At 45.8% G+C, this 21,310-nt stretch overlaps 1 protein-coding gene across 1 annotated transcript in view; it reads left to right on the top strand.

Moving 5' to 3' along the window:
* The window catches only part of LOC126542443 (gamma-tubulin complex component 4-like), a 52,943-nt gene that overhangs the window by 15,545 nt on the left and 16,088 nt on the right, over positions 1–21,310 (top strand). The window contains exons 7-9 of the mRNA XM_050189514.3: positions 4,014–4,144; positions 8,237–8,393; positions 15,155–15,250. Of these exons, the coding sequence (XP_050045471.2) occupies positions 4,014–4,144; positions 8,237–8,393; positions 15,155–15,250 (384 nt within the window). The remainder of the gene's footprint in view (positions 1–4,013; positions 4,145–8,236; positions 8,394–15,154; positions 15,251–21,310) is intronic.

Below are 21,310 nucleotides of genomic sequence, written 5' to 3' on the forward strand. Positions count from 1 at the left end.
TGAATCGTTTTTGACGCTCTGTCGTCGGCTGGAAGAGTTGCCAGTGTACAGTCAACGACCAATTTTCCGGATTCCCGATAATTTGGACGGCTTCGCGGCACCGCCAAGTACCCCATAGAGTCAACGTATCAGAACATGTGACATTTCCGACGCAAGAACTCTTCGCCGTCCGATTTTCCGGTCATTTTGCCGTGACCGCAGGTCCGAAACGGCAATAATCGAAGGCACCACCACTGCCATTTTGGTTACTTCGCCACCTCGAACCGGCACTCTCGCACGCAGATCCGCTGGCAGCCGTTGCCGCCACTGCGGCAACGCTAGGCCTAGCTACTTCTATATTCGATATGAAGCTTCTTGCCGTTGGATGCCGAGTTTTTTATTGAAAGAATTAGCTGCTGTCAGCAATGGCACGGACTCCGCCTTTGTGGTCCTCGCGATTGGCTTAGAAGCTTGGAAAACATGGTGCGTTGCATAATGCCGGTTCCCGAAAGTCAGCTTCGCCTCTGTACAGAAGTGTTACTTGGTGAAGCATACCCAAAAGTATTGCAGTGAAGCATAACAAGCGTGGGAAGGGGCTATTGCCACGGAACACAGTATGTATTCCTTAATTATACACGCGTGCACCCGGTATTTCCTGTCACAGTACGAGCACCGATATGCCTAATATGTGTACCGACAGGCCTTCAGAGCGTTTTCGAACGTGCCTGTGGCGGTTTGAGCCCCTAAAGGCACTAAATGACACGCATTTTTTTTTTTTTTCTAACTGGCTGATTTTTCGGACGTTTTCGCGGCCCCTGGGAGTTCGAAAAATCGGCCGTAGACTGTGCAACTGACCAACATACTTCAAATGGTCTTTGGGGCGAACGAGTGGCGGAAGGAAAACAAGAACAGAAATGACCTACACATTGAGGAATAAACAGGAAAGGAAGCTTGCTGCCGCCGTTTTGAAGAAGCCAGCGCTCAAAAAATTAAGTTTTGGCTAATGCCGAGCTGCTAGTGTCTCTCATCCAAACCAAAATAAACTCGTTAAAGCAGCGAAACACAACACTAAGAGTCGTGCGCGGGCTGAGAGTATGTCAGGACAGCTGAGGTTGACTTACGAGCTGTTGAGAGAGAATCTCAATTGTGACAGAGTTCGGGCCTAATACCACTGAACTTGCTATCAGTTGATAGAAATAGCTCATATTCGAGAATACTTGCTTCTATATCAATCTACTTTTTATTCGTATTTGAGAATGTCCGACTCCATTTGCAATTTTTTTTTGAAGACATTTTATTTGCTGTGCATTTTACTAACCCCCCCCCCCCCTTCTATTCTCTTTTTGAATAACATGAACACTACTCCTTAGTATTCAAATTAGATTAAGTCGTATATTTTTAAAATTTTTTTCTATAGCTTACTAGAGAGTGACAGCATCGGGCGATATGGTTTCAGCCCGTCTTGACATAAAACATAGTTCTGCATCACTCAGGGAAATTTGCAAGGGCACTCAGGGAAAACCTGGAAAACTCAGGGAATTTGGAAATGTCAACTTGGTAGATACCCTGATGTACTTACTAATTGAATTAAAGAAATGATAAATTAATGGCAATGAAAGGGTATGAAAAAACAACTTGCCGCAGGTGGAGAACGACCCCACGTCTCCGCATCACACGTGCGATGCATCGCACACATGATGTCTTTGTTTGTTGGCTTCTCATGATGCGATTCATAAAAATCAGGCCCCTCGGTTAACCCCCTTTCTTCTCATTAATTTTTTTATCAAGTTGTGGGAGATACGGGGGTTCTCCTCCGTACTCTTGGGGACAAAGGAATGACAACACAGTAGTGCAAACAGTCACAAGGGCATTTATTGCACCTTTCATAGATCAATGCCTGCTAGCCGAGTTGCTATCCCCAAAACATGCCGATGGGCGCGCGACAAATCTAGAAGTCCGACTTACCGCGACCGCATTGTGAGCGAATATGTTCGCCCCATGCTGGATCCCAACGCCTGGTCGCTCGCGCGTACTGTCACGCGAACGGTGTCCAAGGCGGCCACGCGAGACGGTTTCGCAGAAGCATGGTCGGCGCACGCGCGGGCGGCACGTCCGTCTTGCTCGCTTCCCGAACCCAAAGAGCCCAAGCGCCTTCCTTTCGGCGCCCAAGTAACCTCGCCTGTCGGCGGCGTTAGCAGCGCAACACTCGCGCCATCTCTCGCACCGCGCTTGTACCACTCCGACCGCCGCGGGCGCCAGGCCACGCGAGCCGTGCGGGAAAACAGCATATCAGGGGATGCGTGAGAGTCGCGCATCCCCACAAAGTTTAAGTAACAGAAGCTGCAGTAAAAGGTATACACACTTGTTGTTCATTTGTGCCATAAACTTGCCTTACTATTAGAACTGCCACCAGGAAATTTTTGTACCATTTATGAATGTTACAGTTACACCTTGATATAGTGAACATGAATATAACTAATTATCAGATATCACAGTCTATCTAAAAGTTGGTTGGTCTTGCTTTATTTCAATGAGTATTTAGTACTACCATAACGAAAAATAACTAAAAAGACCATCAAAACCGACAGGAGACCCTTTGCAGGTCCCTGTTCCTGGAGTAAAAATAGACAGCTATCTCAACAAGGCCTGGGAACGGGCTCCTTCCTTGCCCGTATTTTCCGCCTCTCTTGCTAAGGGAGCAACAGGATAGCAGGCATAATTTTCTAGCATGAAAGCATGGAGCTCTATGGCGTGATCTCGACAAGCATGTATAAAGGTTGGAAAAAGTTCAAATAAAGTGGAAGCATAAAAATATTGTGTTCAAGCGACCAAGGTGATAAGCGCTGTTCATCTTGAATGCAAAATTGTTACTCTTTCCATTTCTGTGATCACACAACTACCGGCATTTCCCAACGTGACAGATCAATGCTTGCATGATACTTGCAATAGCTAGACTTTGTGAGCTTTGTGAGCAGAGCAACGAGTTAAAAGGTGGACAAAAGGCTACTTTGCTGAGCTGTACTCACAAATTAGATAATTCGTGGTTTCTTGCACATTTGAACAGAAATTTTCACCTACTGCTTTGACCACACAGTACTCACTTTCACTACCTGCATGCAGACGCATAATCAAGGCGAGTGCAGCTATTCTCTATTGACACACTGCGCAAGGGCAGCTTGACATGTACAGATGTCAGGAAAACTTTCTGGAAAGTACCAATTAAGACATTGTACGATGTGGGTGACTGCCCTGCAAATCAAAATGCAACAGAAGGTTCAGTAGGTGATTTCTAGCTGCATCTTCAGTTTTCCTCCGCCAATAGGGTGAGCAGCAATAATACAGAAACAGCAGCAGCGAGTAGTGCCACCGAATAAGTAACTTCGTTCATTATAAGGGTAGTTATGGTAAAATAGTGAACAAAATATGTGAATGCAACGCCTGACACCACAAGCAAATGATAAGAAATGTTCTCAACCATATGTTCTCCTACAGGCAATGTTGCCGAGACACTTGTCTATTCTTCCACTGTGCCCCTATAGGATACATCATGCTAATGCTACTTTTTCATAGGCCCAGAATGGAATTATTTTTAGTAGTATATATATTATTTTTTGTTTGTTTATTTGCAAATATTGGCATGTACACTTATACTGAATATTGAATGTAACAAAGGCATTTTTCAGAATATTTTCTCATTTGTAGATGAAATGAAATATGAAGTTTGCATGGTGTCCATTTAGTTAAACAAGAGGCTTATTTACATTATTTCATACATACATGTAATGCAGTTCTCAACTGAACATCCGTTCACCGAGGCTCCAATAAGTGTTATTCTTCGTATTCAAACAGAAAAGAATATTTGACAGTTTCACATAATGAATAATGAATTGAATAACCTATCGAATAGTAAAACTGTTAGATTGAAAATGTTGAAAATTTCAACTATTGGCACCCCTCTGTTATTTTTTATTTGTATAAGAGTTTGTTATGACGAGGTACAACTGCATTAGGTCATAAGCTCGTTGTCTGTGTAGAGCGGCCAATCTACACGGCAGAGCAAGAGACAGAGTTCTTGGATCGCCTGCAGAAAATCAGCGAAGCTCCAGAGATTGATTTGTTTCACCTGGAAGCCTTTGTGAAGGACGTTCGCTCAGCTGCAGCTGCGGTAAGCACCATCCATTCATTTTAGAATTCAGGAATATCTAACTGCCTTGAAACACATTAATAGGATCGTTCAACAGTACCACAGATATTGTGGTACCACAAGATTTGGCCAGCTACATTGTGTTCTCCTACATTCGAAACTACCAATACACACCTTTTTCAGGCTCCATTGGAGCACAATTGCTGAATGTGAAACTTGACTGTGAATGTGAAACTTGACACCATGCAACTCAGCCAACACCATGTAATATCAGCAGTTTTTCATTACTGCATGTATGTACATGTGTAGAAGGCTGCTAGAAAATACAATACTGCATGGCGAGCCTAATGGCTAGAGTGCCTAGAGAAAGCGAAAATACGAGTGTTAAATTTGACACGAGGCATGAAGCGTTGAGGGATTGTTGAGGACACTCCTCATTCAAGAATTTCAAAAATGTGGAGGGTTTTTCATTAAATGTACATCAAATGAAGCGTGCATGCTGCATAACTCTGGTCAGTCTAAGTGTACCAAAAGTGACCTTTTGAAATAGGGGGCAGTGGACCACACCTTTTGCTCATCACTTGCCACCTAACCCAACTATTCTCTTCTCGATCAGCCTTTATTTTTATTTTTTTCTAATTCTGTTACTTAAAGGTGATGCGACCTGTCCCAATTTTCTGGCAGCTGGCAACCTTTTATTCCTCACAAAGAAGTAAGCTGAAATCAGTTATGGGCCTCCTGACATGACCGTAGCCTTGGTAGCATTAGTATGTACCTCAAAACAACATTGCCAAAAAGCATGGGCACCAGCTGAAGCAATAAGTCTGCCTTTAAAGAAATTTCACTTTTCTTCACACTGATAGCCTGAGTAAGTGTGCGTTAGCCAAGTCCATGCACCAGTACCAAGGTGTCATAGTGACAACGTTTGACGAATATCTGGCAACAAGTATTTGACAATGAGACATCATGCAACCTATGACACACACCACATACTTCACCAAAGTTGTTTAAAACAATCTGAAAATGTCACACTTGCTGCTGTAAACATTTTGGGTGATTTATGTGATTCTCCGCTGCTCACTTGACATCTTTTGCCTTTGCTTCTCATCTCATCTTACAGTGATTCTGTGTCTCGTCACGTGGTATAATACCTGGTTCTATTTTTTCTGTGATGGCAGTAAAGTTCTTGAAGCTGGGTTTGCTGTGTCCTGTATGTCCTGTACTTTCTCGTCGCTTGCTTGCAGCACAGGGCTTGCAGCTTCGCTTGCAGCACAGGGCAAAGAAAACCAATGCTTTGCTCACCATCGCCACTATTTGGGCTCAAACTCCCGTCCATGCAAGCGTCTAGGAAACAGATGCACTAACCACTAAGCTGTCATGAAAAATTTGTTCAAAAGCTTGTGTGGGGCGTTGTGCACCTTGCAACTCTGATGACTGCACGTTATTTTGCTGATGAGTGGGCACGGCAGCATCACAAAGATGCAGCCTTCAAACCCGTTCCTGTTTATTCTGTAGATAGGCTTCCTGCTGTTCCCCACGGTCTTTGTCCCACTAGAGCACAAACTTACAAGAAAATATAATCCATGGATCACCCGCGAAATAATTCATGTTAAACGTAAAATTAGTAGGCTGAGGAAAGGTAGGAGGTCTGGTTTAGCCGCTAATATCACCGCTCAGATTTCCACGCTATCTAAAACATTGAAAAGCAAGATACGCATTTCCAAAATGCACTACTATGGTACCACTCTATCCAAGTTCATGAAAACGTCACCAGCAAAATTTTGGTGTTACGTAAATGGTAAACATAGCGATAGAAAGGCTTCTCCTTCAATAGAAACAAAAGATAAGGCGGATCAATTCAATCGCTACTTCCAGTCGATTTTTACAATCGATAATGGACTAGTGCAACATTCCCAGATTATCCCATCTACCAAAAATAAATTACTAGAAACCCCAGAAATAACCGACAGTGGTATACTGTGTCTGCTATTAAACCTTGATGACAAAAAGCTGTGGCCCAGACGGGATACCGAACGCTTTTCTCAAACAGTATGCAGAACCAGTTAGTAAGTATCTATGCTTAATATTCACAAAATCTATCCAGGATTCACAGATTCCTTCTAAATGAAAAGTCGCAAAAATAATCCCAGTGCATAAATCCGGCGACAAGACGATCCAATCAAACTACAGGCCCATTTCCTTGATGTGTACCAGCTGTAAAATACTCGAGCATATTATCCTCAAATTCATCACAAAGTTTGTCGAAGACAATGATCTGCTACACCCCAACCAGCACGGATTCCGGAGAGGCCTATCGACCGTTACTCAACTCGTCGAGATAATGCACGACTTGGCCCAAGGCATTAACAAACACTCCCAAATTGACATAATTTTTATGGATTTCTCAAAGGCGTTTGATCGGGTTTCCCATGAAAAGCTAGTTATCCAGCTGGTCCGCAAACTTGGGGATGGGCCAATGACTCGATGGATGTCAAGCTATTTGTCCGGCCATCAACAATTTGTGCAATGCAATGAGCACGTTTCTGACACATTAAATGTCACATCCGGTGTGCCCCAGAGATCTGTCTTGGCACCAATATTATTTTTGTTGTTTATAAATGACCTGGCAATCAACATTAACACAAATATTAGGCTATTCGCAGACGACTGTGTACTGTATAAAGAGGTCAAAAGCTACAGTGACCAAAATGAGCTGAACATTGCCCTGAATGAAGTAGTAAGTTGGTGCTCTAACTGGCAAATGGTCATTAATACAGACAAAACAGTTGCAATGACAATAACAAAAAAGAAAACAAGCTTAGCATTCTCTTATGGTTTTAATAATGTCGCACTCCAAAATGTAACCCAGTACAAATATCTTGGTGTAATAATAACTTCTGATCTCAGCTGGGCAGCTCACACGGAAGCTATAACCGTGAAAGCTATGAAAAAATTGTTTTTCCTTAAGCGGACGCTGCGGTACGCTGACCGTGACACTAAGCTTTTAGTGTACACCACACTTTTCCGACCGATTCTAGAATACGCCAATATAATCTGGTTCCCTTTCACAAGTAGCAGTATCGGCATGCTTGAAAATGTGCAGCGCAAAGCGATTAGATTTATTTTTAACCGCTATCGACGCTTTGATTCCCCGACAGAATTGCTACGCAGCGCAGGTTTGCCCTCACTCCAAAGTCGTGCTAAAATCCACTGCCTGAAGTTCTTATATATGCTACTGCACAACTATTTTAAGATAGACCACACAACATACGTTGAAACTAAACAAACAAGGCAACTACGTCACACACATGATCTCACACTACAAGAATGTGCGTGCAACAACAATACATTCTATTATTCTTTTCTCCCTAGATCCATTCGGGAATGGAATACCATTGACCGGCTTATAGTCGAACAGCAAAGAATTGATGATTTCCTTGAGATGTTACATAACTCGCTTAATACGTACTCATCAACCTGATGTCATTTATTTGTACTCTTTATATGATTAGTTGTTTTTTTTCTATTAGCATGCTTGTCAATACTCGTATTCATACTTACTGTTGTATGTATATTTTTCCTTCTTATTTGTGCTTGTTTAGCATACCTACCCTGACAATGACTATTATTACTGTTTCTTTCTGTACCCCACTTCTGTAATAACCCTGTCAAAGGGTTGACAGTATGTTGAAATAAATAATAAATAAAATAAATACATTTTGGAGGCCACAACAGGCAATACTGTAGCAAGTGGACATGACACTGTGTGCATTGCGATGGTGAAGTTTTTTTTTAGAAGATGGTGCTGTCCCTTACGAGAGGCAGCTACTTTTGCAGTAAATGAGTTCAAAAACGAAGAACTCGCTTAAGTCTGCCATTTCTTCTTCTTCTTTCTTTTATTTGTTTCTTTTGTTGCTGAAGAAGCAGAAGTTGCCAGAATGTCAATCAAGTTCGTCAGAGGCGTTTTAGCATCAACTGCACGGCAGTGCTGTAAGGGTGATGACAAGTACTGTTAACTGCATGAGAACCAAGAAAAGCATGTATACATTAAACCATAAGAAATTTCATCGAGGCCATTGTCTGACCAGTATTTGTGTGACTTGCTGCTGACAGCACCTGTGGCAGCTCTTTGTGGAGGAGGGCTGTCTATTGTCCCAGCTGCGGCTCCTGAGAGATGCCTTTCTCCTGGGCCGAGGGGAGCTGTTCTTGCACTTCTCTCAAGTGGCCAAAGACCTCCTGTGCCACCCACGCACATCCACTACTGAGCAAGGTAAGCAACGTTTTGCACAGACTTTATTTCCTCGAACTGGATGCTTGAATGCCTTGGTGGCCTGGTACAAGGGTATCAAGTACCACTTCATACCAGACTTGTTACGCCAAGCTACACTACACTTTCATACGCATGAACTCCCAGGGAAACAGAGTACCATTCCTTCCAAAGTGCTCACCACGATAGAGGATCAAATCTATGGCCTCATGCTCAGCTGCAGAATGCCAGAACCACTGAGCCACCTTGGCAGGTGCTTCAACAGGGAGTGTTCATGAAAACACTGATGACTGAATGTAGAAAATAAGATTGTTTCCAGAACTTTGCTTAGTGCTCACCATTGTGCTGGATTCTCTTAGAGAGATCTTAATAACATACACGGTTATTTTTTACAATTGTACGTGTGGATTTCTTTCAATTTCTTCTTGCGGGTTTTGTAATTAGGGAGGCAAATTTTTTTTAGGTGTGGGTTACACGTTATGCTACTGTGCTTCTCTTCACTATGACCACATTAATTTCCAGATTAGCAATGCCAGAGGGCAACCTTGAGAAGGTATAATGTAGTTGCAAGAATTTAAATAGTAGGGACAATGCAGGCACTGCTCAGCTGTAGCCAAACCATATTGTTCCTAGTGTCTGATTTTTGCAAAGGCTTTATGATAAAATATATGTATTTCAAAAACTTTCATTAATAACTGCGTAAGTTTAGTAGAAACCAGGTCATTATAGCACAGTCAATTCTAAGCCACTGCACAAGCATTAGTATATCGCATTTGTACTGCAACCAAGAATACTGTTACATGAAGGACGAGTCAGTAAGATGAGCAACTATTTACAGGTTATATTTACAACAGCAGTTGCAATGCTGACCGGTTAGATTCACCGTGTCGAGCCCAGTTCGTTCTTCCTCCTCTTTTCTCGAGTGATGGCGCCCACGCGTCTCGTTCAAACAATCAAATACAGTACCAGACGCGTGTAGCATAATACCCCGGCGGCAGAAACGACGTCCTGGAGCGTCTAAATGTCATCAGTGGGAGGGTGATACTACTTCAGTTGTGTAACATGCACGATATCACTGGACTGGGATGCAGATGGGGCGTCAGGGGCAATCTCGTAGGTGACGGGAGTCACGGCACGAAGCACTCGGAATGGGCGTGTGTAACGAGACAGCAGTTTTACTGAGAGGCCGACCTGACGCCATGGAGACCATAGAAGCACCATAGAACCAGGCGGGAAGTGCATGTCTCGGTGTCGCCGGTCATACAAACGCCTTTGACTCTCTTGGGATTTCAGAAGGTGGTCACGGGCAATTTCCCTTGCGTGGGCCCAGCGGGCGATGTCGTCAAGTGCATATTCACTGGTCGGTGCCGCGTGAACAGGGAGGGTTGTGTCAAGGGGCAGTGCTGGTTTTTGGCCGAACAGAAGGTAAAATTGGGGATAATCGGCTGTGTTGTGGCGCAAGGAATCATAGGCAAATGTGATAAACGGTAGAGCGAGGTCCCAGTCAGTATGGTCTGAAGAGACATATTTTGCGAGCATGTCTGTGAGAGTGCGATTGAGACACTCCGTGAGGCCATTTGCTTGCGGATGGTATGACGTGGATAGCTTGTGCCTCGTGGCTCAGGACTGCAGGATGTCCACGATAACTTTTGATAGGAATGTCCGGCCATGGTCTGTGAGAAGGGGTCGTGGAGCTCCATGTAATAAAATCACGTCACATAGAAGAAAATCGGCGACATCTGTGGCGCAACTTGTAGGAAGCGCTCGGGTGATAGCGTAGCACGTATTGTAATTTGTGGCCACAGCGATCCACCTGTTCCCAGAGGTAGAAAGAGGAAAAGGGCCAAGTAGGTCCAAACCAACCCAAAAGAATAGTTCCGCGGGAATGTCGAGTGGTTGAAGGTACCAGCAGGGAGCGTCGATGGTGTCTTGCGTTGCTGGCATTTCTCACACACAGCTACGTATCTTCAAACAGAGCAAGCAAGCCCTGGCCAAAAGAAGCGTCGGCGGATCCGGTCGTAGGTATGTGACACACCCAGGTGACCGGCAGTGGGGAGGTCGTGAAGTTCATGGAGAACAGCTGAGTGCAGGTGTTTAGGGATCACAAGGAGTATAATGCAGGGCCGTTGGGATGAATGTTGTGGCAGAAGAGTATGCAATCTTGAAGTGTGAATAAGCAAAGAGAACTGTCAGCAAGTGACGATTCCAGGCGGTCAATGATGATATGCATGGCACTGCTCGTTGGTGACATGGAGCAGTGGAAAAACAGAGAGAACACAGGCGTCAGTGTCAGTATCAGAAGTAGAGGTCGTGTCTTCGACCGGGTAGCGAGAGAGGAAAACTGCGTCCTGGTGTTGGCATCCCGACTTGTAAGTCACTGTGTAGGGATATTCTTGTAGTCGGAGGGCCCAGCGACCGAGCCGGCCAGTAGGATCCTTGAGCTATGAAAGCCAACAGAGCGCATGATGGTCTGTGATTACTGAGAAGAGCTTGCCATATAAATATGAGCGGAACTTTGAAAAACAGCCCAAACAAGAGCAAGACATTCGCGCTCGGTAATCGAATAGTTGCGCTCTGCAGTTGTCAGGAGCTGGTTAGCGCAGGCTATAACACGGTTGTGTCACTGTTGGCGTTGCGATAAGACGGCGCCAATCCCATAACCACTGGCATTGGTTCGGACCTCTGGAGGTGCGGACGGGTCCAAGTGGGCCAAGACCGGTGGATTGTTGAGAAACGTGATAAGATGTGAAAATGCATCAGCCTGAGGGAAACCCCACATAAAAGGCACGTCTTTCTTCAGAAGTTCAGCGAGTGGTCAAGCGATTGCTGCGAAATCTTTCATGAACCGTCAGAAATAAGAACAGAGCCCCACAAAACTCCAGACGTCTTTGACAGACTGAGCTACAGTAAAAGCCGTTACTGCTCGAACCTTCTCCGGGTTGGGTTGTACTCCGGTAGCATCGACGAGATGGCCTAGCACTGTAATCTGTCAGTGCCCGAAGTGGCATTTCGATGAGTTTAATTGGAGCCCAGGCCTTGCGGAAGACGTCAAGAATAGCTGTGATGCGCTCAAGGTGCATCTCAAATGTAAGAGAAAACACAAGGACGTCGTCGAGGTAACAAAGGCAAGTTGACCATTTGAAACCTTGAAGCAGAGAGTCGATCATCCGTTCGAACGTGGCGGGGGCATTGCATAAACCGAGCGGCATAACCTTGAATTGGTAGAGGCCATCTGGAGTGATGAAAGCGATTTTTTCTTGGTCTTGCTCATCGACGGAAATCTGCCAATAACCAGATTGAAGGTTGATGGACGAAAAGTATTTGGCACCGTGAAGGTAATCAAGAGTGTCGTCGATTCAGGGTAAAGGGTAAACATCCTTTTTAGAAATTCGGTTCAGGTGGCGGTAATCAACGCAGATACGCCATGTGCCACCTTTCTTTTTTACGAGCACGACCGGCGACGCCCAAGGACTTGACGAGGGCTCAACAATGCCACTGGTGAGCATCTTGTTTACTTCCTGCTGAATAACTTGCCGCTCTGCTGTGGACATGTGATAAGGTCGGTGGTGAATGGGAACAGCATCACCAGTGTTTATCCGATGCTTAACAAGGGACGTCTGACCAAGTGGTCGATTGTCAGTGTCAAATATGTCGCGGCAGTAAAGCAAAAGGCGATTTAGAGCGGCTGCTTGGTCAGGTGCGAGGTTCGGAGCGACCATGGGACATAATGGGCCATCGAGGTTCAAGGCATTCTGCGGGTAATCAGGAGGATCTGGAGATGTGTCGGCTGCAAAAGCAGTGACGTGGTCGTCTGTCACTGACCGGAGCGTGGCCACCGCTATGCCTACAGGTAACACATGCTTCGTCAAGCCAAAATTGATAACGGGGAGACACATCCGATTAGCGGCAACGGTTACGACGGAGTGTGGCACAAAGATGTCGCACGCCAGGAGGACATCACGAATAGGTGCGGCGACATAGTCGCATTCAGGCAAGGTTGCCGTTGAGGCCAATTTGATGAAGGTTAGGGCTTTTGGAGGTAAGCGAACAAACGCTGTAGTGCAGAAGGTGTTCGGTTGTTCGGGGCTAACGTCTGACAGAAGCGGAAGCTCGAGGCACACCGTAATGGTGGAGCAGTCGATGAGGGCAGAATGCGTCGTCAGAAAGTCGAGCCCGAAGAGTAGGTAATGAAAGCAACTGGTCAGCACTGTGAGCAGGACTGGAATTTGACAGTCAGCAATTCCTATGCAAGCAGTGCACATACCCCTGAGGGCAACAGGGGCACCATTAGTGACGCGTACGGCTCGAGTGATGGCAGACGTAAGAACTTTTTTGAGGTGACCACATAGGTTAGCGCTCATTATGGACACTTGGGCTCTAGTATCAGTTAATGCCATCAATGGAACACCATCTACGTCTACTTCAATTAGGTGCGTGTTAGTGAGGAGCGTCAACAGAGGATTTGGACAGGACGAACATGATGCAGCACTACCTCCAAGAGCTGCATGGCCTAGTTTTCCGTCCGTCGGTTTGGTGAGGAAAAGCGACGAGGATGGGGTGACGGGGAGCGATGGCGTTGAGGCGACGGCGATCGCACGGAGGAGCGGCTGTCAGGGGCATCAGAAGTAGGGTACAGACGGCGAGGTGAATAACGGCGAGCGTCGGCGTATGGGCGAGGAGCAGGGAACGAGGTCCAGTACAGCGGCATCGAGGTGGTGCGGCAGTGGCGGGATACATGACCAATGCGGTGGCAGCGGAAGCAGATCAGTTTGTCATCTGGGGTTCGCCATTCAGCAGGATTGCATGGGCTGGGAGCCAAATACTAGTCATTACAGGTTGTGGACATGGGAATGGGTGCCGAATCAGATCGGGAGACAGAGCAGTCGGTAGGGATGCGAAGGTTTGCAATTTCTTGCCGCACAACTGCTTGAATAAAGGAAATAGCGGGGGCCACTTGGTCAAAGGTATCGTCAGGGAGTCGTGGATAAAGGGGGCCGGACTTGCCGCTTCAATCTCACGGCAAACTATACGTGACATTCTCTTGATATGGTCGTGTGGTGGTAAGAGTGGAGCAAGAGGACGTGGCAGGAGTTTTTGGGAGCCGGGAAAACTGTGGGACGTCGTGGCGGCTTTTGGCTACCTCGAAGTGGCGGCATTCTTTGACGATGGCGTCAACGGTAGAAACATCGTTATAGACGAGCAAATTGAAGTCATTGTCCGCGATGCCTGTTAGGACATGGCCCACCTTGTCAACCTCAGTTATGTGCTCGTCAACTTTCCGGCAAAGCGCGAGCACTTCCTCTATGTAGGAAACATACGGTTCAGTCGACGACTGGACACAGGTGGCAAGCTCTTTTCGCGCAGCCTGTTGGCGACCTGACGGGTTGCCAAATAGGTCCTGAAGCCGCTCTTTGACAATGTCCCAGCTGGAAAGCTCGATCTCATGGGTGCGAAAGCAGACACGTGGTGTCTTGTCCAGATAAAAGATCACATTGGCAAGCATGATGGTAGGGTCCCAGTGGTGGCTTTGGCTAAAACGCTCATACATGCTGAGCCAGTCGTCAACGTCAACGTCATTTTGGGCTGAGAATATCCTAGGATTACGGAGACTAGGAACCATAACATGCGTTGTGGTTGGCGCCGCAGGTGTAGGTGGCGACAGGGTGGTTCCATCGGAAGCCATGGCTGAGAAGACGACATTGCGGCCGCTTCGGAGCTCCATGGCAAGGACGGGGAACGTTCCACCTCCATCACAATGTTACACGAAGGACGAGTCAGTAAGACGAGCAACTATTTACAGGTTATATTTACAACAGCGGTTGCAGCGCTGACTGGTTAGATTCACCACGCCGAGCCCGGTTCGTTCTTTCCCCTGTTTTCTCGAGTGATGGCGCCCATGCGCCTCGTTCAAACAAATACTGCTTGCGTGTAGCAATAAAACATGAGGGAATGTCCTTAATCACTCAGAAAATGAAAATAGTGACACTACAATAATAACACATGCCGCCAATCTGGAATGCCATCAGCACCAGTGTGTGCAGTGCCTTTTGGCACATTGTGATGTACGCACACTGGTGCCTACAAGGACGCATATCACTGTAGTACATCTTGCCATTAGACTTCACGCCTTTGGGTAAACATTCATAGTGGGCTGAATCCTAATGTGTTGTCACCTCCATTTCTCTTCGTTGCTTTGCATTGCGCTTTCCCTATTCCTAGGCCTGCACCTCCTGCTGTAGAGAGGTTGGCTTTTCTGCAAAGCTTGTTTGCCCGGTGGCTTAGCTCACCACATTTTAATCCATGAAAGAAGGCAAGAGAGTGAAATGCACATTTTATTCACAGCATGGTTTCAAGTATAAATTGTAAGGTGCTTTCTCAAACTGATAATTCTTGGGGAAGAAAAATTCATTATATTCGTGCAGATATGGTATTTTACATTTTCACTGCAACTTCTCTCGGCACTATTTAATGTAATTTGTGTGCTATGTCATTAGGGCGAAAAAAAGGACTACCTGTGAAGACCAAAAAGCATCTGTTTATGCCAGTATAAGAATGCAAAAGGCATGTACGCCAATCTTTGGGACCCCCACAACTGCAGTAGGATTAAATTAAACTCACTAACAAAGACAGTTAATGAAAGTGCTGTCAGCTGCACCAGGAGTGAAGCAGACAAAAAAAACTTAATTTTCCTCATCTGCAGTTCTGCAATTAGGTAGAGTGAGTAACATTGTTAGATAATTTTGATGTGTCTTTTTTTTCTTCAGATGTAAACGTCATCTTCCAGCAGGCCTGCAGTCTGCTCCAGTCAGAAGATGAGAACCTTGCTGAACAATTCCGCATCACAGTTGGGCCTTCACTGTGTGAGTCACAAGCGGGATGACCTGCGATCAGAGTACGGGGGAATCACAATACACACACAGAAAAGCACTACTCTGCTTTGCTGTGTCATCTCCAAAACAGAGAGGGCGAGCCTGGAGAATCAATATAATTTGATCTGCAAAAATGTACTCATGCATCCATTTGCCTCTTCTAATCTCCTCTGATTGCAACACACTGAAACCTTAACATTGTCACCTCCATGACACACAAACTATTGAGTGACAAAACAGGTAATGCCCAATGTACACTCTTAATCTCCTTCCATATAGGTTTCACTAAGTACATGTTCTATAAAATATTGAGTGGCAGAACAGACAATGCTTAATCTCATTTCACATAGGTTTCTCTAAGTAAGTTTTAACAAATTGCAGAAGTGTTCTACAAAATATTGAGTGGCAGAACAGGCAATTCCCAATGTACACTCTCAATGCAAAAGGATAGAGAGTTGGACGAGTTGGTACGGTAACATGATCTTGAATTGTAGCGCAAAGTGACATAGACAGAGACTAGAAGCAGACAGCACGAGCGCTCTTAATCTCCTTCCACATAGGTTTTGCTAAGTAAGTTTTAACACATTGCAGAAGCGTTCTACTTACTTTTCAATAGAGCTTCTTGCCAATGCTACTCTGTCACATTTAATCTTGTTCCACATAATTACACTAAATAGGTGGAACATATTTGTAAAAATATTACACTTACAGGAATTTACGTGAAACGGGATTAAGAGTGTTGCACACTTGTCGCACTTTCTGAAACACACACTGCTGTTTAGTGCAGGCTTTTTGCAATACTGGGTTCAGCTGCAGTGCGCAGTCACTGGACATTGAGCAGAATCATGTGGACCCTTTTGTGCTCACGACAAGGTCTGCACGTACCACTTGTACTAGCATGCACCATTGTGGCTACTAGTGTAAAAGAACCTAAATGAAAACTCTTGTGAGACTAACTCATCTTGCTGTCATCTCGCTACACTAAGCCTAAGCCTAGAGACTGGCCCAGCTGCAGAGCCCATCGGAAGTGAGCATTTAGCACTAAGGGTGTGTGAATACCGAATAGTAGATTTAGAATTGAATCGAATCAAGGAAAAAGGCTGAATATCGAATCGAATATCAGAAAACAAAAATAAGTAATTATTATAAATTTTGGGGAAGAAAACAGTTGCTGTATAGGCTCAGGAGTCTGCTAGCATTGCATAATAATGTAGCAAGCTATGAGTAACTTAGGTTCATAGAAATCAAGATATACGATAGGGTGTTCTCTAATTTAAGGGAATTCCAAATTAGTATGCCAGCTAGCCCTGATTGCAGCTTTGTTCTAGTATATGAAGACCTGGAAAATATTTTTTTATCAATAGAGTATCTATGGAATACAATCAAGTGCATTTCTCCCTTTGAAGCTAAACAATTAGTGATGTTGTGTTGTACTGAATACCAGTGAGGTTCTCAATTTAACAGTGCACCTGTGTTTTATGGCAGTCTATTATTGCATAGAAGGTTTTGCTTTCCAGTTTACTTTTAAATAGAGAAGAACTTTCACATCTTTATGGCAGGAGGGTTCATCATCAGCAGCAGCATCAGCCTGTTTTATGTCCACTGCAGGACGAAGCCCTCTCCCTGCGATCTCCAATTACCCCTGTCCTATGCCAACCGATTCCAACTAGCGCCCGCGAATTTCCTAATTTCATCGCTCCACCTAGTCTTCTGTCGTCCTCGATTGCGTGTCCCTTCTCTTGGTATCCATTCTGTAACCCTAATGGTCCAACGGTTATCTAACCGGCGCATTACACAACCTGCCCAGCTACATTTTTTTCTCTTGATGTCTATTAGAATATCGTCTATACCCGTTTTTGCTCTGATCCAAACCGCTCTCTTTCTGTCTCTTAACATTATGTCTAGCAATCTTCATTCCATTGCTCCTTGCGCAATCCTTAACTTGTTCTTAAGCTTCTTTGTCAGTCTCCAACTATCTGCCCCATATGTCAGCAGTTGTAAAATACACTGATTGTACACTTTCCTTTTCAATGATAATGGTATTGGATCTGGAAGACAATTCCAACCACTGTCCCCCAGTTATTGGATCTTGCCGTTGAGTGCAGGAGTTGGCCGACATTGAGGAGGATTTTTAGATGAAAACTGGAGGGTTATTTACATTATTTACAGTAAGAACACATAGTAATTAACATTTATAAAGTCATTGATGGCTGGCAGCAAATCGGATGCTGCAGCCCGTGGCAAGAAGCCAGAAACAGATGAATGAATGAAGGAATGCTCCTCTCTGCTCCCTGTCTCTGGCTTTTAACCCCTTCGGTGTCTCGGGGTCGTGTCCTTTTCGGCCAATCGTCGAGCCTGCTCAGGTGTCGTCATTTTCGGTCAATCGTTGAGCCCGCTCAGATGTCGTCATTTTCGGCCAATGGCAATCGCCTGTGCAAGTGCAGTCACATTCGGCTCAGGGGGTCGCTCCATGGGCTTTACTGTCTGGGGGTTGACTTGCCACTGGTATTACCTCCAGGTCAACAACTGCCGTCACAGTCAGCAGATGGTTTGGCTCCGAAGACTTCACGGTGAGTTACAGCCGGCGTTCCCTCAGGGTTTGCAAGCGCTCAGCGGGAGGAGACGGGTTGTTTTCGTGCGACCTTTCCGAGCTGCAAAGCAGCTTTGCTCGAGACCCAGGTTACCTGGAACCGTGCCAGGCTCTCGTTGCACTTTCGGGAAGAGTCCAGCAGTGGGACAATAGCTCCACGTGCGGCGCACTAGGTGGGCAGGGGTCACCAACTTGTCTGGGCGTGCTGCGCCTCGGGAACGAGGTAGATGCACTTCTGCGCACCTTAATTAGGTGAAACGGCGATTCGATGTGGTTTGGTGAACTCGAAGGATGCCAGGAAAAGGGCCCGTATCTAACAATGGTAAGCTTCCAGTCAGAAGCTGACAATGTCTGCCGTATGCGATCCAACCCACTTTTATTTTTCTATGAATTTCCTTCTCATGATCAGAGTTCCCTGTTATTAATTGACCTAGGTCAACGTACTCCTTCACAGACTCTAAAGGCTGTCTCGCAATCCTGAACTATTGTTCCTTTGCCCGGCTATTCTTCATTATCTTTGTCTTCTGCATATTAATCTTCAACCCCACTCTTACACTCTCTGTTAAGGTGCTCAATCATTTGTTGTAACTCATCCGCATAGTTGCTGAATAGAACAATGTAATCGGCAAACTGAAGGTTGCTGAGATATTCGCCATCAATTCTTACTTCTAAGCCTTCCCAGTTTAATAGCTTGAACACTTCTTCCAAGCATGCAGTGAATAGTATTGTAGAGATTGTGTTTCCCTGTCTGACCCCTTTCTTTATTGGTATCTCCCTGCTTTTCTTGTGTAGAATTAAAGTAGCTGTAGATATTTTCCAAGGTATTTACGTAAGCGTTCTGTAGTCCTTGATTATGTAATGCCTCTATGACTGCTGGTATCTCTACTGAAACAGATGCCTTTTCGTAACCTATGAAAGCCATATAGGGAGACTTATTATACTCTGTGGATTACTCGATAACCTGATTAATGACATAGATGTGATCAATTGTAGAGTACCTCTTCCTGAAGCCAGCCTGTTTCCTTGGTTGACTAAAGTCCAGTGTTGCCCTTATTCTATAGGAGATTACTTGGTAAATATTTTATATAATACTGGGAGTAAGCTAATGGGCCTATAATTTTTCAATTCTTTAATGTCTCCCTTTTTGTGGATTAGTAGGGTGGTGGTGGTGGTGGTGGTGATGTTGAAGCAGGCGGGGTTAGCCTAGCATACATAGCCGGCAATTGTTCCGCCTGATCCTCCTTCGAGTGGAGATCAGGGGGTGTGTCACCAGGTGTCGATGAGCCCCGTGTCTCGCAGGAAGGCTATCAGCAGTCGTTGCGCTCTCTTCCTGAATGCCGCGGGCCCTCCGGGGAAAACAACGTCTTCAAAGGTCCTGTGAGTGAGACCGCTTTTTTGCAGGTTGTCGACCAATGCTTTTCTTTCTGTGTCAAACTGTGGGCATAGCCAAAAATGTTCGATGTCACCAATGTCACCACAGAAAACACAGAGTGGGGAAGCGCGAAGTCCAGTCTTGAATAACCAAGCTGGGGTGTGTGCGGAGTCGGTCCTGATGCGGTATAAAAGCGTCGCTTGTTCGCGTGTAAATCCATGAGTCACACAGGATTCGTGTGGATTCTTGTGCATCTGTCTAAAGTGAAGGCGGATTGCATCCTTAGGGTTTTGAAAAGCTTTTGGAGCTTTCACTTTTGGGACACATGTCAGCGCTAGGCGTGCAAGGGCGTCAGCTTCCTCGTTTCCATCAATTCCTACGTGTGATGGAATCCACTGAAACGTTATGTTAAATCCTTTGCTCGTTAGGTCGTCAATCAGTGCCAGAGACTGCCTTGTAAATTTCTCTAGAGGTAGGCCCCGATGTAATCTTTGTAATGCTGACTTGGAATCCGTCAGCACCACGACATCGCGTGCAGAAAAGGCACGTAGTTTCCGCAAAGCCGCGGTGATTGCGGCGCTTTCTACTGTTGTAGAGGAAACTACGCGATCCAGTCGGCCAGACCATGACACACCAAGGGATGGTATGCAGAATGCCGCTGCACAGCTATCTGTTTGTGCGCACACCGAACCGTCTGTGTACACTTGTAGATGGCTTTGAAACACAGCGCTCAAGTGGTCCAGCACAATAAACTTGGCTTCGGCAGTTGAAATGGTGCGTTTCGTCGGTAGGTGGGGTACATTGAGGCTGCAGGTAACATCCGGAAAAGACCATGGCGGGTCAAGGCGACTTCGTTTAGGCCATTCCAATCCTAAAAATCGGAAGGTGTTCAGCGCCGCATGGAAATGTGAGCGAGTTCTTGATCTTAGCCGCCGGAGAAGCGCCGTGCCTGCGCGTGACTCGCCCAGCCTTAATAGCTGCGTCAGCAAGGCCTGAGATGCCAAGAGACGGAGTGGAAGAGACTCTGCCTCATTAGTGACTTTCTTGTTTGAAGCCGCCGTTGGAACTCCCATCGCCAAGCGAAGTCCCTTTCTGTGCACTGCCTCCAAGCGCTCGAATTGACTCGATGACGGTGATATCAGAGGGAGCTGATAGAGAATGCGGCTTGTTATCAGTGCAGCGTTCAGTTTAAGCATGGATATAGGATTGTTTCCCCAACGAACACCTGCCAATCGACGAAGTGCGTTGATTCTTTGCACTGATGCAGCCACAACACTTTCGACCGCACCACGCCATAGTAGATTGTTGTCGATGGTGACGCCCAGGAATCGAACATGAGTTGCACGAAGAATTGAATGCCCTCTGATATTCAGCGTCAGACGTGTTGACTTGCGTCTCACTCCCGGGAAAAGCATGAAGGCTGATTTTTCTGCTGATAAGGATAGGCCAAGCGTCGATAAGTGGCGATCGATAGTGGAGATTGCGGCCTGGGCTATCCGGGCCAAACGTTTGTGTTGGTACCCCGAGATCCAAATGCAGATGTCATCTGCGTAGATGGACATTCTAACTGCCGTCCGACCTACTTTCAGGGCATCTGAAAGGCTGGCCATGGCAACGTTAAAAAGCAAGGGGGATAGGACACTTCCTTGTGGGACGCCGAGGGAAATGCGTCGCTTGACACTCATTATACTTCCCAGCTTAACTTGTACATATCGATCACTGAGAAATTCATGGACGAATCGAAGAGCATTTCCCGAGACGCCCATGGCTCGGAGTCCGTTGATGATGCCTGTATGAAGCACACAGTCGTATGCCTTGGCAACGTCCATAAAGATGGCGAGTGTGGAAAGGCCGTCTACGCGATGGTGCTCGATATGGCTTAGTAGATCCAAGACACTGTCCTGGGCACTCAACCGTGGACGAAATCCGGTCATACATGATGGCAGTCTATTTCCTTGCTCAAGATACCATGTTAACCTCGTACATATTAGTCTTTCCATCAACTTTGATACGCATGATGTTAGCGATACTGGCCGATATGAGGTGAGGTTTGCAGGATCCTTTCCGGACTTGAGCACTGGCACCACCC

This window comes from Dermacentor andersoni, chromosome 2 (genome assembly GCF_023375885.2).
Source record: "Dermacentor andersoni chromosome 2, qqDerAnde1_hic_scaffold, whole genome shotgun sequence".
NCBI lineage: Eukaryota > Metazoa > Arthropoda > Arachnida > Ixodida > Ixodidae > Dermacentor > Dermacentor andersoni.